Source organism: Moschus berezovskii, chromosome 15 (genome assembly GCF_049115385.1).
Source record: "Moschus berezovskii isolate FMDL1 chromosome 15, NW_MosBer_1.0, whole genome shotgun sequence".
NCBI lineage: Eukaryota > Metazoa > Chordata > Mammalia > Artiodactyla > Moschidae > Moschus > Moschus berezovskii.
This window is the reverse complement of record NC_142474.1, coordinates 18,745,040-18,759,216: the sequence shown is the minus strand read 5'-3', so window position 1 is coordinate 18,759,216 and position 14,177 is coordinate 18,745,040. Positions and strand designations below refer to the sequence as shown.

The 14,177-nt window shown below is 38.0% G+C and overlaps 2 protein-coding genes across 8 annotated transcripts in view; both read right to left on the bottom strand.

The window, feature by feature from the left end:
- CPNE1 (copine 1) overlaps positions 1 to 14,177 on the bottom strand; it is a 37,371-nt gene that overhangs the window by 19,067 nt on the left and 4,127 nt on the right. For 2 of the 7 annotated variants that reach the window (XM_055436407.2, XM_088843828.1), the window contains exon 2: positions 12,800 to 12,852. The exons of 3 other annotated variants lie outside the window; for them this stretch is intronic. The gene's annotated coding sequence lies outside the window, so the exon portion shown is untranslated. Of the gene's footprint in view, positions 1 to 9,723; positions 9,860 to 12,799; positions 12,885 to 14,177 lie in introns of those variants that run through there. 2 more of the 7 variants (XM_055436383.2, XM_055436430.2) reach the window with 2 other exon arrangements.
- Positions 6,511 to 9,844, bottom strand: RBM12 (RNA binding motif protein 12). Its single transcript, XM_088843827.1, has one exon. The coding sequence runs from the start codon at positions 9,842 to 9,844 to the stop codon at positions 7,019 to 7,021; it is 2,826 nt and encodes a 941-aa protein (XP_088699953.1). The 3' UTR covers positions 6,511 to 7,018.

The window sequence follows — 14,177 nt, the reverse complement described above, 5'->3', positions numbered from 1 at the left end:
TAATCTTGTATTGAGTATATTTAAAGAAATTGGAACATTTAAGATCTACTGGGGTAAATGATATCCTTAAATTTCACTTGCTTCAACCTTTTAAATGTGGCTACTGGAAAATTTTAAATGACACTGATTCTTTTTTCTATTGGACAGTGCTGCCCAAGATCTCTACACTTGTGCTGCTCAGTACAGTAGCCACTAGTCACATGTAATTCAATTACTGTATTAGTGCAGATGAGGACACTTCCATTGCAGGAAATTCTATTGGACAGTGCTGGGTAAGAACAAGAACTAAAAGGTGGACACTTTACACAGAAAAGCTAAGACTGTTTCGAATGTGTCCAGAAAGGAATGCATAACCACTATGCAATAAGTGGATAAGTTGATGGGGAAATTCACAATTCTGAAGTGTTTATGAATGTCTTATTAGACTGCTTGTTTAAAAAAAGTGTAATCTGGCAGTTACTCAAGACTGGTAAAAGGGAAAAGGTTCTGGCTCTCTGCTAGGTCAACATATCCCTAGAACCAACCCTTATCTTGTCTGTCTGCCCTGCAGACCATTCAGCTCAGTCATTACCACTTAGGCTGCTGGAACCTTGTCTGTCTGCCCTGCAGACCATTCAGCTCAGTCATTACCACCTAGGCTGCTGGAACCTCAAGTTACGCTGTTATGGGACAACTTAAAAGCTCTCAGGACAGGCAGAATTCTAGATACTGCCACTGTGCTGCCTCACACAATCATTTTGTTCTACTAAACTAACAAATATTGTGTCCCCAAGAACCCTAGTTAGAAATCACAGGTAAGGCTTCTGTTACACTTGTTTCTGTCCCACCATTTACCAACTGGTTAGGAATCCCTTTATCTACTGATAGTTCCAGTAGGTCATGAGTATATACCTTGTATATATACAATTGAGCACTTGTATCATTTAAGACTTTTAAGTCTTAACACTTTTTTTTGTTTTTAAAGACATTTAAGTCTTTTTTTAAGACACTGAGGAACAGGTATCTTTTATACTCCCTTTTCCAACACAATGTGTAAGTGCTAGGTGCACAACACTGCTCAAAACACTTACTTAGCATGAGTTATATGGCTAGGCTGTATATCCATGTGAAATTGTCAGTAACAGATGTTTCCAGTTCCAACCTGCCAATTCAGTGGTCACAGAAGCAAAGGTGATTAGCATTATTTACTTCAGTAAGAGTAATGCAACTAATTCAAGTCGTTCTACCACCTAAGCCAGATTTATAGCAGGAATCCTCCTGGGCCCACACCACAGAAAGGAGTTATGTATAAAGGACATGACATTTTTTGTATTGCAACCCAACACATGGGGAAGTGCGGAACAGACAAAAGAGGAAATTAGCAATACCACCTGTTAGCATGGTTTAAGACCCCCTAAATAGCTGAACTTCCTTACCCTTAAGACTTTCCCACTCTGCAAGGACTGACAAGTGACTTCTTGTACAATGTGGTATTTACATTCTATGTGTTGCATAAATGACAAATCTTATTTCACTAATCAAGAGCTGTAGGTGAACTCACACTCACTCCAACTAAGTTAGGGCTACAGAGAGAGCAGTGAGGGGACTTCAGTCTAAGTAAAACTTAATAGTGCTGGTTACTAGGCAAGCTTACTGTATAAGCATGTAAAAGGGGAAAACTGACAGCATAAAAACAGACAGGGAATCGAACACAAAGGAGCAGTCTGATACTGGAATACTGGGATGTGTTATGATTATTTAACATCTTTGACTCTGTCCATATTGAATTATGTTCTCTACCTGGTCACAGCTCTATTTTCCCCAAATAGGCACCACCTCCTTCACTTGACATGAAATGGCAAGCCATCGGTTGACTAGGAAAACTGATAAGAAACTATTAAGTCACTAAAATCAGAGTCCAGATGTCCGGAGCAGCTAGAGGGCCAACTCCAATGTTCTGCTGTGCTATTTACCCACTTCTCTACAGCTGGTGTTTGCTTAGTCTCTATGACCTAATGGTCAATATTTTTGCTAGGGAGAGGTTCCTGGGGCTCTCAACAGAATTCATGGAATATGGTTAATGAGCACTACTTTCCTTTCTCCAGAGTTAAGAGTGCTGCCCTTCAGTCGCTGGGGCCGGAATGTTTGCCCCAGGTGGCTTTTTGCCCCTTCAGGGAGAACAGTATGTAGAAAAGTAGTGCCTTGGTTGCTAGTTATGGTGATCCAGAAAAGGAGCCATATGCTTGTGAGATCCTCTGGCACAAAACAGCTAAGGCACCAAGAACAAATCCAAGAACGGCACAGTGAACAATTAAGATTTACACAAGCAGGCACAAGAGATGAGCCTGCTTACTGGCTGAACAGGAGTTTCCCCAAAGTCACCACAGCATCAGAGGATTGTGCCACTACCAGAGTACATTCTTCCAAGAACATTTTAAAATAAGTTAATGTCTATCTACCAGATTCCATGCTAAAAAGAAGCAGCGGAATATCAAGCGATTTTTTAAATTAAAAAGAATAGCCAGTAAGTCTGGAGTCTACCATATCCCATAAAAACTCCACTTTTGGGGGTAAGGAGAATGGTGGCAATGCACATAATTGACAGACAATTACTTGCTGTAAAACAATGGAAAGCAGACAACCATGAATTATAGAAATTGAGTGATCTCTCCTGAGCAAGGAGACATATTAACACACAGTCCACCCTTTTAAGATGGTAAAGGCCATTCTGGATATTTCTGGATATTCCAAACAGCTGATTTCATTCTGTAATTTCCCAAATGCTTAGTCAAACTGTCACAATTTTAAAAACAGCTAAGCAACTATCTGGAATTTATTACATCTAGTCTAAAACTTTCTCAAACAAGCTGGGAATTCAAACTCAAATTCAGGATATAACTTTCATGATAAAGAAAAAAGTTATAAACATTTTTCAAGAGCTTTGGTTAAAAGGAACAGCCCGCTAATTTCTCTGCAACTCCAATTCAGTTTTTTTTTTTTAAAGAGACTCTATGGAGTTTATAGAAACTTTTTATTTGCTAATTTTTTTTCAGTAGAAGTTGAACAAACGTGGAAAGGACAAAATCAGAGCATCAGTGTCAGAAAGCAGCAATATTTTTGATTTCTCCTCCCCACTTCCCCACCTCAAATACCTAACATACTCATGCAAAATCAAAGAAGGAAAACAAAGTTTTAAAGGTATGTGCAAGTGACAATATATTCTGAATATTTCTTTTCCCATTTCCTAACCATAAAAAAAATAAAATTCACAGCCCCCTTTAAGACTCTTTTCATGAAAAGGAGCATCTGGTTTCCAGTTCTCAGTCCACATTAACAAAGTGGCTTGCTAGCAAAACACACATAGTAAGTCTGAAAAAGTGGATACCACAGATTCGACCTAGAATCAAGATTCCTCCCTGCAGTTCCAGGTATCCTCTTCTTTCCATACTTCAGCATTAGCAGACAAGGATAAGCAACAATCGTTACCACCAAAGCCACGTTTCCAAAGGCACAAAATGTTATCAAGAGTTTTTAAAAGACCCAAAAATATCTAATCATATAGCTCAATAGAGTACATCTGTACAGTTAAAGCATTAAAAGCATCAGCCTGTTTTATTTCGTGACAAGTTTATTGAACAATATTCAAGACTTCATCTATAAAAACAAAAATCTCTGCTGAATGAAGCCAAGGCAGTATTTTGCTGGCAATGATGTGGCCATATTGGCAATAAGTCATTTTATTGTGTCTGCTTTCTTAAGTTTGGACTATTATAGAACTGCCAGTAAAACAATTTAAATGCTTGCAAGAGTGGGAAATAATTTTTTCAAGTAATCACCGCCAAAAATTCTTCCAGAAAATTTAACTAGCAGCAATTTTACATCTTCTTTACTCATTTTTAAAGTGTTCTTCAACTGATTAGTGGATTTATTTTTAAACACTTGACCCACACCTGTACACAATGACAGAACCCAATAAAAGGGACTCAGCTTGATTAAGGCTTTCGTGCATCCTTATTTTCATCCAAGGTATTTCCATCCAAAATGTAGTCTGTTTACTTCCATACAGAGCCCTATATTTTCATCCAGTGGCTAAGACTGACCTAATTACACTGAATATTACTCTCTGAAATTCCGAATAAAGTTTCCTAATGGAATTTCCACTATCAATGCTTTGACAACTTGAAGCACAAAACTAGAAACTTATCACTTAATAGTGTTGTGTTAAAAAAGAAAAAGCCACTAATAATTCTACATCCAAACTACAGTGCAAACACAGAACACACCTCCAAATGTTGCTTACGAACTAAATGTTTCACTGAAGTTCAGGAAAAGTTTGCAAGTTTGCTTATTTATAAAATACATTTTATAGATTTCACTAACCCTTTAAACTAAAAAGAACAAAACAAAAAAATGGAGGGGGGACCCACTAAACCTAATGGAAAAGTTTCTCTTCTATTAATGTCAGTCACCAAAAACAGGCAATAAAATTTACACAGAAGATTGAAAATATCATGGTAGTGTTAACAAATGCACAAAACTTTTGAGCAAAGCTTTACAAATCCTTCATACCATACAAAGCAAATGAGAAAATAATGTAAATTTTCACCCCAAACCTTATTCTTAGGAGAAAATTTGCAGGAAAAGAGGTATGAATAGTTTCACAGAACATATTTTTCAAGAATTTTTTAAAAACTAAAACTCCAATCAGAACTAGATGAACAGTATGCTTAGCGGTTAGCACTATGTTAATAAGTCTCAGATACACAAAAATCAAGTTCCAGAGGGCAAAGTATTTAATTACATTTCACAACAAGAAAAGCACTGTTGTGATTTGACCAAATATGAAACACAATTCTCTCCAATTTCTACACAAACCACTATTTTCTTAATTTATTTAATTTGGTGAACAATGAAATCAAGTTTTCCTTTTTAGCATTTATCTAAAATGTAGGAATAACAAAGTAGTTGCAATAAAGTATATGAAATATTTAATTAGAATTTATGAACACATAACCAAAATAAATTGTGAAAAATAAAAAGACTTTCATCTTCAAACAACCCATTTTTCTAAAATGAAAATAGCTTTCCAATTGGGAAAATAATCTGCAGTTGAAATAAGATTCCCAAGCAGCGCTGAAGATTTTTGCACTCTGTCTTTGGAATGAGAAATGATTACTTAACAGAAAACTTAAATTGAACAGCATATACAAACATATTGCTTTTTCAGTTGAGGAGGCAATTATCTAGTGATCTGTCAAAGCAAATTTGTATTCGTGAATTACCAAAAGACCCACAACACAGCCATTCGTCTTTGAAAGTCTAAATAATCCTTTCCCTAAACAAAAAATCCTGTACTGTCAATCCTCTAAGATTGTAGTGATGAAAAGGCTTTCCAAATCTTACCACACAAATGAAACTGTTGCCACTCTTAACTCTAAATTACAAGAGACGCTGTATTTAAGCGTTCCGCTGAATTGCAACACCAAAAAGGCACTATTTTTCTTAAATAGAAAATACTTCTTTTAAAAGGCTGACCCCTTTATAAGTACATTGATTTGTAGGAAATGTTGGGGATGTTTCAAACCAAAACAGAGGCCCATGTAAAAGACAAATCTGTTTTTCATGATATCTCACCAATCTCCCATTCCGTTTATAATATGTGACACATCTTTAGAGCATTTTAAGAAAAGTAACCATCAGTAGAGCCTTTTGCGGCAGTGAGTAGGACGTTGTAAGGCAAATGTTTTCATGACAAGGACACGCACCAACCAGAACCCATGTGGTCCTCCTGCCTTAGTGTCGTGAATGCCAAAGTATGAAAGGGCAAGGAGTCTCAATTCTCTCCCCTCTAGCAGCGGCACTTGTACTCTTTAGAATTTTTGTAAACAGGCTCCTGATCAAACAACTAGACCAAAAAGCCTCCAAGTAGCAGGATTAAGTATGTATCAATCTATGGGCTAGTTTATGGATCTTTTCCTATCACACTATTAATAGTTAACAAAACTAATAATTCCAACTTCAATTTAAAAAACCTATATATAATGATGCTTTCTTATGAATGGACCCTTTTTTGTTTAGTTTTACAAGTCATTTCACATAAATTTGGGACAGGAGGAAATTGCCAGAACATTAGAGTTCATCTTGGTCAGGATTTCAACTCAGGCATCTTAAACAATGATTATTGAAAGTGGTTTCTGGTTTTTTATGCCGTTCAAACAACAGGCACGATTTTTAAACTGACTAAACTACAACTCGGCGGTCAAACCAAAAAGGCTCTGGTAGGTAGAGGACTCTGTGTTTTACTTTTGTGGCAAATGTCTTATTCCACACAGTTTTAAGTGTGACAATAGAAATTAAAAGTTCAAGGTTATAGCACAAATCAAGTGTGGAGTTTTATAATAGAAGAACAACAACAAAGCAATTCTGCTCATTTACAAATGAGTCAATTAGGCAAACAAAGCAGCAACTTCAGAAGCAGGACTGTCTATACAGCAAGAACCCTCAAGAAGCAATAAAGGTACATACAGTGAATCTGTATACAGAGATTTTATTCAATTTTAAAAGAAAACGAGAACTTTAGACAATGCTTTGACCCTATAACAAAGCAAATCTGTCCAGCTTTGAACCAAATTCCAAGAGTAGCCAGCTTCTATTTTTCAGCAGCTGGCAAGAGCACCTTTAATGAGCTCTATTGACATTTCTATCTTCTTTATCCATATGGTATAAAACAAAAACCAATCTAGACTCCTTGATATGCTTTATGTGGTCATTTGAGTTTTACAAATGGTTTCTCTAATGGTATGCCAAAATCATTTTTGTGTTCTCTCGGGACAGCTCTACTGTAACATACAGCAATGTTTATCTCGGTAGTGAGTCTTCTGTAAACAGTCAACCAACACTCTATGTTATGGAAACCAACCTATATGCAATTGAAACAATCCACAGGTTCTAACCTGGAAACACTAGGAAAACAATCTGAATGCATTAATCACAGCACTATGAAGACTATATCTACCCTATGAAGAATTGATGTGAACAGCTACCCTAATACAAGTTTTACTTTCCTAGAGCCAATAGGCCTGTCATTTAAGTCAATGACAGCAGCTGTGGCTTCATCCCGAGATTCAAAAGCCACCATAGCTTCACCGGTGGGCATACCTTTTTCATTGTACTTTAAACACACTGAGCCTGGGATCACTTGATAACCGTAAAAGAAATCTAAAATCTCATCAATAGACACAGTGAAGGGCATGTTCTGTACTTTAATTATTGTTGGTCCTGGTTTTCCAGAACTAGATCCAAAGCCAGGAGGACCACCAATGTGGATTGGGCCAGGGCCAGGGCCAGGACCAAAGGCTGGAGGCCCACTCAAATGCCCAGGGGCATTTCCAAGGCCAGGGGGCCCGCTTCCAAAGCCAGGGGGGCCACCTAAGCTACCAGGGCCATTTCCAAAATTCTGAGGGCCCCCTCCAAATCCTGGTCCACTTAAATTATTTGGTCCACCTCCAAAACCTGGAACATCCAGTCCTAGACCAGGCAAACCACTATTTCCAACTGAAGGCATTCCAGGCCTAGCATCACCAAAGGCCCCTCCTAACCCTGGAGGAGGGAGTGGTGGTCCAAAGGCATTTGACCCACCAAAATTACCAGGAAAGTTAAATGGAGGCCCACTGTTGGCCTCCTTAGATCCTACAGCCAAGAAGGCATGCTCTTCACCTCCTGCACTAGGCATTCCCGCAGTAGGCATTCCCACACCAGGCATTCCTGCACTGGGAATTCCTGCATTGGGCATTCCTGCAGCGGGCATTCCCGCAGCAGGCATTCCTGCATTGGACATTCCCGCATTAGGCAGTCCCGCACTGGGCATTCCTGAACTGGGCAATCCCGCATTGGGCATTCCCACATTGGGAATTCCTGGAACTGCAGGATTACCTGGCACAGACATCTTTAATCCTTTTTTTCCTTGGGCAGGAGGATTTTTCTCAATCTCTCTCATATCTTCTAAAGTAACTACATGAACAAAAGCTTCTCTCCCATTAAGTTTTTTACGGTGTAAGCGTTCAGACTTACGTGCATCATCTTCATTTTTAAACTGAACCAATGCCTGTCCTAGACCTTGCCCATTGTTATCAACAAGAACATGTACAGCATTTTCATCCACTGGGATTCCTTCTAGGAACTGAAGAACATCCATCTTGGTAATGCTGAAGGGAATATTTGTTATATGGGCACAAACTTTGGCAGAGGTGACATCCCCCTCCGGATTTAACATCATTTCCCTCTGGTCATAGCTGAAGTTTTGCAGTCTTTTTCGAATCATATCTATCTTTTCTAGCATACCTTTCTTGGTAATTGGATGAACTTGAATAAAGCGATTACCCATGTATTGTTTATGACGACACAGAGCAGCCTTATAGTCAGCCTCATTCCTGAACTCTACGAAGCCTTCACCCGTTGCTTTCCCATTGGGTCCATAAGCAATATAAATACTATCTTCCACAATATCCAATTTTTTAAAAAAATCAATGACATGTTTGTTTTCTGCTTCAAATGGCAGCCCTTTCAAGTAAACACAAAAACCAGCCTCATGTGGTGATCTTGACCTTGACCTTTTCTGCCCACTGGGCGATTTTGACCTGGGAAGTGGCTGAGGAGGGGGATGGGTTTGTCCAGAAGGTCCTATACTTTGCTTAAAAGTGATATGGCCTCCAGCAGCAACCCACTGTCTCTCTGTGGCAGGACTAACTTCCACATAGCGTTGAATCATCAGCATTCTGTTTCGTTTCAAAGCTTCAAATGTATCTTGAGGGGAGAGAAACTTAACCAATCCATTCCCATTATTTCGACCTACATGATCTTTCAACAAATGCACCGCATCAACACGGAGCCCATGGAAAAAATCTCGGACATCATTTTCCATTGCAGAAAAGGGCATTCCATGCACACTGACATACAGATCATCAGGGTTGATGGGAAGAGGTTTCACACTGCTTTGCGAGTTCATCTGGACAGGGTTAACAGGATTCAATGGACCCAGAAACACAGGATTCAGGTTATTGTTCAGATTCACAGGTGCTCCAGAGCCATTCATTCCAGCAGGTAGAGGTGCCACAGGTGGCGGGTTCAAAGGTGGCATGCCTGACATGGGTGGCAGTGGGGTCATGGGTGGCACAGAAGGGACTGGGGGGATTGGGGGCACAGGAGGCACAGGAGGCATTGTAGGTACCGGAGGAGGAACTGGTATTGGGGGAATAGACGGCATTGGCGGCAAAGATGGCATCGCTGGGATTGGAGGAATTGGTGGAGGTGGGACTGTGTTCATTGGAGAGGCTGTGCTTGGAACAGTTGAGCTAAATGTTGGGCTCCCAAAGGAAGCCCCCATATTTGGAGGAGCCGTTCCTATGCTGGCTGTGGAAAATGTCTGTATGTTTTTGTTGCTTTCATGAACAGAAGTGGTGGCAGTAACTACACTGGGTGAAGGATTGTTAAAGTTGGGTACTGTTGTAGGCAAGTTCACCCTGCCACTCATTCCTGAGCTAGGTGGCGGTCCTGATCTACTAGCATTTGCCGGTGGTATATCTAGGTTGGCAGTTTCAAAACGCCTACGACTCAGTTCAATCATATTCTGCATTTCCGTTTTACTACTCAACAACAGTGTTACTTTTGACCCTTTAATTGTACCACCTGTGCGCATCATACCAAGCCTTGCATCTTCATCAGTGGCAAAAACGATGAAAGCCTCACCCAGTTCACCCCCTACAATATGCACGCCCCCATCAGGAATGGTCAATCCAGAGAAGAAGTGGCGAATGTCCATGGTCCCCGCCACAATTGGGAGACCTTGCAAACGGATGACCACAGCCATGCTGCGCTGAAACCACACACACCTGCAGATGAGAAAAGGCAACGGCCAGGTCAGACTCCTGTTTATCACACCAAGTTTTCAGCTTTAAGAATGACCATCTACCGTATTAGGCCCTCAAGTATTCCCTCAAACTATCACAAGCAATGCCATTTTTTAAAATGTGGATATTCTAAAAACTGGGTACTATATGCCATTTACAATGTAAAACCCAATTTCAACGTCCAAAAGACATTAATTCTGAAAACAATTAAAAGTTCAGGACTCAAAAGTTTCAGGGAAACAATTAGAAGTCCAAGACTCAAAAGTTTCAGGGGAAAAAACCAACATAGGACTATAAATTCACAAATTACATCATCATTCTGGCCACTAATTATTCAATAAGGTTTAAAAGAAATGTGTATGTCAAATCAGGAAACAAAGTTTATCTACAGGGGAAAAGATACAAAGAATGTGTCAAAGGTAGCATTTAAAACTGGCTCAGAATCTTCCTTATAAACTTAATAACTTTGTAGAACTATTGTAAAATTATTTTATATGGCTTGATCTCATAACAATGAATTTCAAATAATAACACTAAAGCAGATTCAAATCTCAAATAAGTGATTCCATATTTCACCCTAGGATGAAACAATTTATTAAAGAAATATTTTTATTAAAAAAATGATATATGGGATTATGCATTACATATAAAGTTAACACATACTAAGTATCCAAAAGAAATACTGAATAAAATAGCCAAAATGTTAGATACCTGAAGTCATCACTCCAAAAAATAGAACCTGGTTACAGCGCCATTCAACATGGCTGTTCCAATTAAAATTCAGGTCCAAGGACTTATTCTCAAACCCTCCATTTAGTAAGATCTTGTTTATCCCACAGAGAGGGCTGATAATGAAAAAGAGCTATTTTTTGTTTCTGAACTAGTGAATGAACTTTATTCAGTGATTGTGACCCAACATAACTCCTATGGTATTTCTGGGTGCTCACTAATCTCCATAGATAATGTCCATTTTTATATAATCAAAAAGAAAAGTTTCTCTCAGACTTAAATAAAATGTCAGTATTTCAGTTCGTATAGTTTCTAAGAATAAATGCAAAAGCAGCCATTTGTAAAGTGATCCAAAACAAATTCTTGGGGCTGAAAAAATATATTAATTTGAAATTTATGTGGTCAACAACATAGGATTTTTTTCCAAGCCATTTTAAAAATCAAGTTTGAAACATAGATCTATTAAACTGGCTCTGTGATCTTAGGGAAATTATAAATTATGTGAGCTTTGGCTTCATCACTACACAAATAAGAACAAAGAGAAAAGTTTCCTGCTGCAAGCTCTAAGGATACTAACTCCATGAAAGCAGCTTTCCAATGTCAAATATTACATGAATACTAATTTGAGGCAACAAAATCTGCAATTATATCTCAATATTAGGACTGCTGTACACAACAGAAATACATTGTTTGGCTTTCAGACACTTTTCTCACACACACCTACACAAAAATAAAAGCCACCTTCAAATTTAACCCAGAAAGATGGACTTGCAAATAGAAAATAATACCATATATATAAAACACTAAAAATCTGAAAAGAGGCAGGGGGAAGCTTTTCATTTTTGGTCGAAGGATCAGTAAGAAAAATTAATACGAAACACATCACACTGATAAAGACTCTTTTGCCCTTATTTACTATTTAGCAGTCTATAAGAAGTTCATCAAGAAGGTTCTGATTCATTAAATCAAATTCTCATTCCTTAGTAATTCTAAAAGATTGGCTATACAGCAAAGCTAAGACAATCCATTCAACTTCAAAAATCACTTAATCACTAATTGGGGGAAACATCTTGGGTAATCTAGATCCTCAAAACTTGAGAAAGAGACAAACAGAATGTTAGTTTGCATTAGGACAATAAGATGAGATTTTTAATACATCCCAAGAATTAAACACACGGCTAAAGGGACATACACAGTTAAGTCTTCAAACCATCTGCTGCTGAGGGATGGGATTTAGTCAAAATCTGTACAAAGTACACATGAAAACATGATATTGAAGGTCTGCCCAGATTACCATCTAGAAAAGGGCTGAGTAAACCAAAGTAGCGCACAAGATTTATTCATACAGCCATCCAAAGGGGAGAAGGATTTAGGTTCTGAAAAAACATGAAATAAAATCTGCTGCTGCTGCTAAGTCACTTCAGTCGTGTCTGACTCTGTGTGACCCCATAGACGGCAGCCCACCAGGCTCCCCCTTCCCTGGGATTCTCCAGGCAAGAACACTGGAGTGGGTTGCCATTTCCTTCTCCAATGCATGAAAGTGAAAAGTGAAAGTGAAGTCGCTCAGTCCAACCCTCAGCGACCCCATGGACTTCAACCTTCCAGGCTCCTCTGTCCATGATTTTCCAGGCAAGAGTACTGGAGTGGGGTGCCATTGCCTTCTCCGAAAATCTGCTATTCTGCTACAAAGTACCTGTCTGATAGATGAGTCATTTCAATCTATCTTGCTTGAGCCTATCCTAGTTATTTAACAAGAGGGTCAGATTCCAATCAATAAGGTTCCATCTAAAGTCAATTTGTACTCTAATAATACGACATATATACTTCTACCATTTTCTCTATCTATTCCACAAAGGAATATTAAAAAACCATACGAATAACAAGCACCTCTATTTGGAGGTGGTCTAAAATGATACCAAGGAAAGAAAACAGCTACTTACTGCCTAGTAATGAGGAATTCAGCAGGAGAAATGCATCCATAGGAAACTGACTCCCAAAGGAATCAACAACTGTTCAAGACACCCACCCACCCCAATCCCATCCCCTCAAATAAGCTTGCTAAAACCAAACCAAAAAAAAATCCCCACCACATTTAGTTATTATACGTATTTTCATGTTCATGTTATTTAATAAGCTATCTCATTTTATTTTGTATAAAAACAAACCCTCTATTCAAATTCTCTTACCTGATAAAATAAGAGATGTATTTTCTTAACAAGAAGTAGAGGTCAAGTCAATCCTGTGGGCAACCAATTAAAACCAACTTTTAGACTGCAATAGAGAATAAATGGAGGCAAAAATCAATGCAGGAAACACAAAAATACGCACAGGCCACACTGAACTGTATATTACGAAGGCGAGTATGAAACCACTGGAGTACATCATTATGAAGTATTAGAAAAAAATATAGGTACCAAAATCCCACATTTATGATTTATTTGGTATTGCTTTCAAATGCTTTCTCTCAAAATATTATACATTTACATACATCAAGAATGTGTCATTAATTTGCCCAAGAAGAATGAATCAACTGAAAACTAAAACAGTCATAAAGCTCAACTTCACATCTGGTAATTGCTTTAATCACTTGATGATTAAACCAGTCCAGAAAATTCCGTAACACAAGTCCAGCTGCAATCTATCTCCTCATAGTCCCACCAAATTTTTATGAAAAAGCACAAATTCACACAGTAACAGTTACTGGACAAATTAAGTCATCAATTCAAGGGTATTCATGGAAATTACTGGAGTTACTCTTTCAATATATTTTCCTTTGCACCAAAATAGCAATCGAACAACAAAAAAACACAAATGATGTAAAGTTCTGGCTGTAGGAGTAACTCCTAGTTAAAACCACCAGAGTTCAAAATATTAAGGGAAAGTTTTTTTCTTCTAACACACCAAACTTGTTCCAAGAACCTTGTTAAAAATAAAAAGTCCAGCATATTAAGAGTACTTCCAAAGTAAAAACAGATCACTCATCTTTCACTGGAACTTCTCCCAAACTGGTAAACATACGAACAATTCACAAGCAATTTATATGACCAAATGATTAGACAACTATATTCAAGAGTAGAAGAAAATTGTCACTGTTAGGTATTAAGATTACCCACAGAAGCCTACTTAGAACGATGATGCCTATTTTTAGCTATCTGTCAAGATCAAGATACCACCATTGACCATCACTGGAAAGACATATTCAAAAGTTTCAGTGTTACTCCAAACTTTTCTGAAGAACAAGCTAAAATAAACATCAACATCCACTCAAATTACTAAAGAACACTGAGATTGCTTTGCCACAAAAAGTTATGCTATATGTCATAACAACTTTCAAAAGTCCAGAGCACTGTGTTAAATCTTTTAATAGTTGTACAATCAATACTAATTTGTCTAGAATTCTAAAACTCTTTACTTAAAAAGCCACATCTAGTAGTTTAACAGGTCACAAAAGGCAATGTAAAAAAGAAAAAAGCTTGCTTTACATAAAGTTTATGTTCAAACATAGAAGAGCATGAATTATTGCAGGTTTTTTCCCCTAAATGTACAAGTTTGACTAGGGTAATT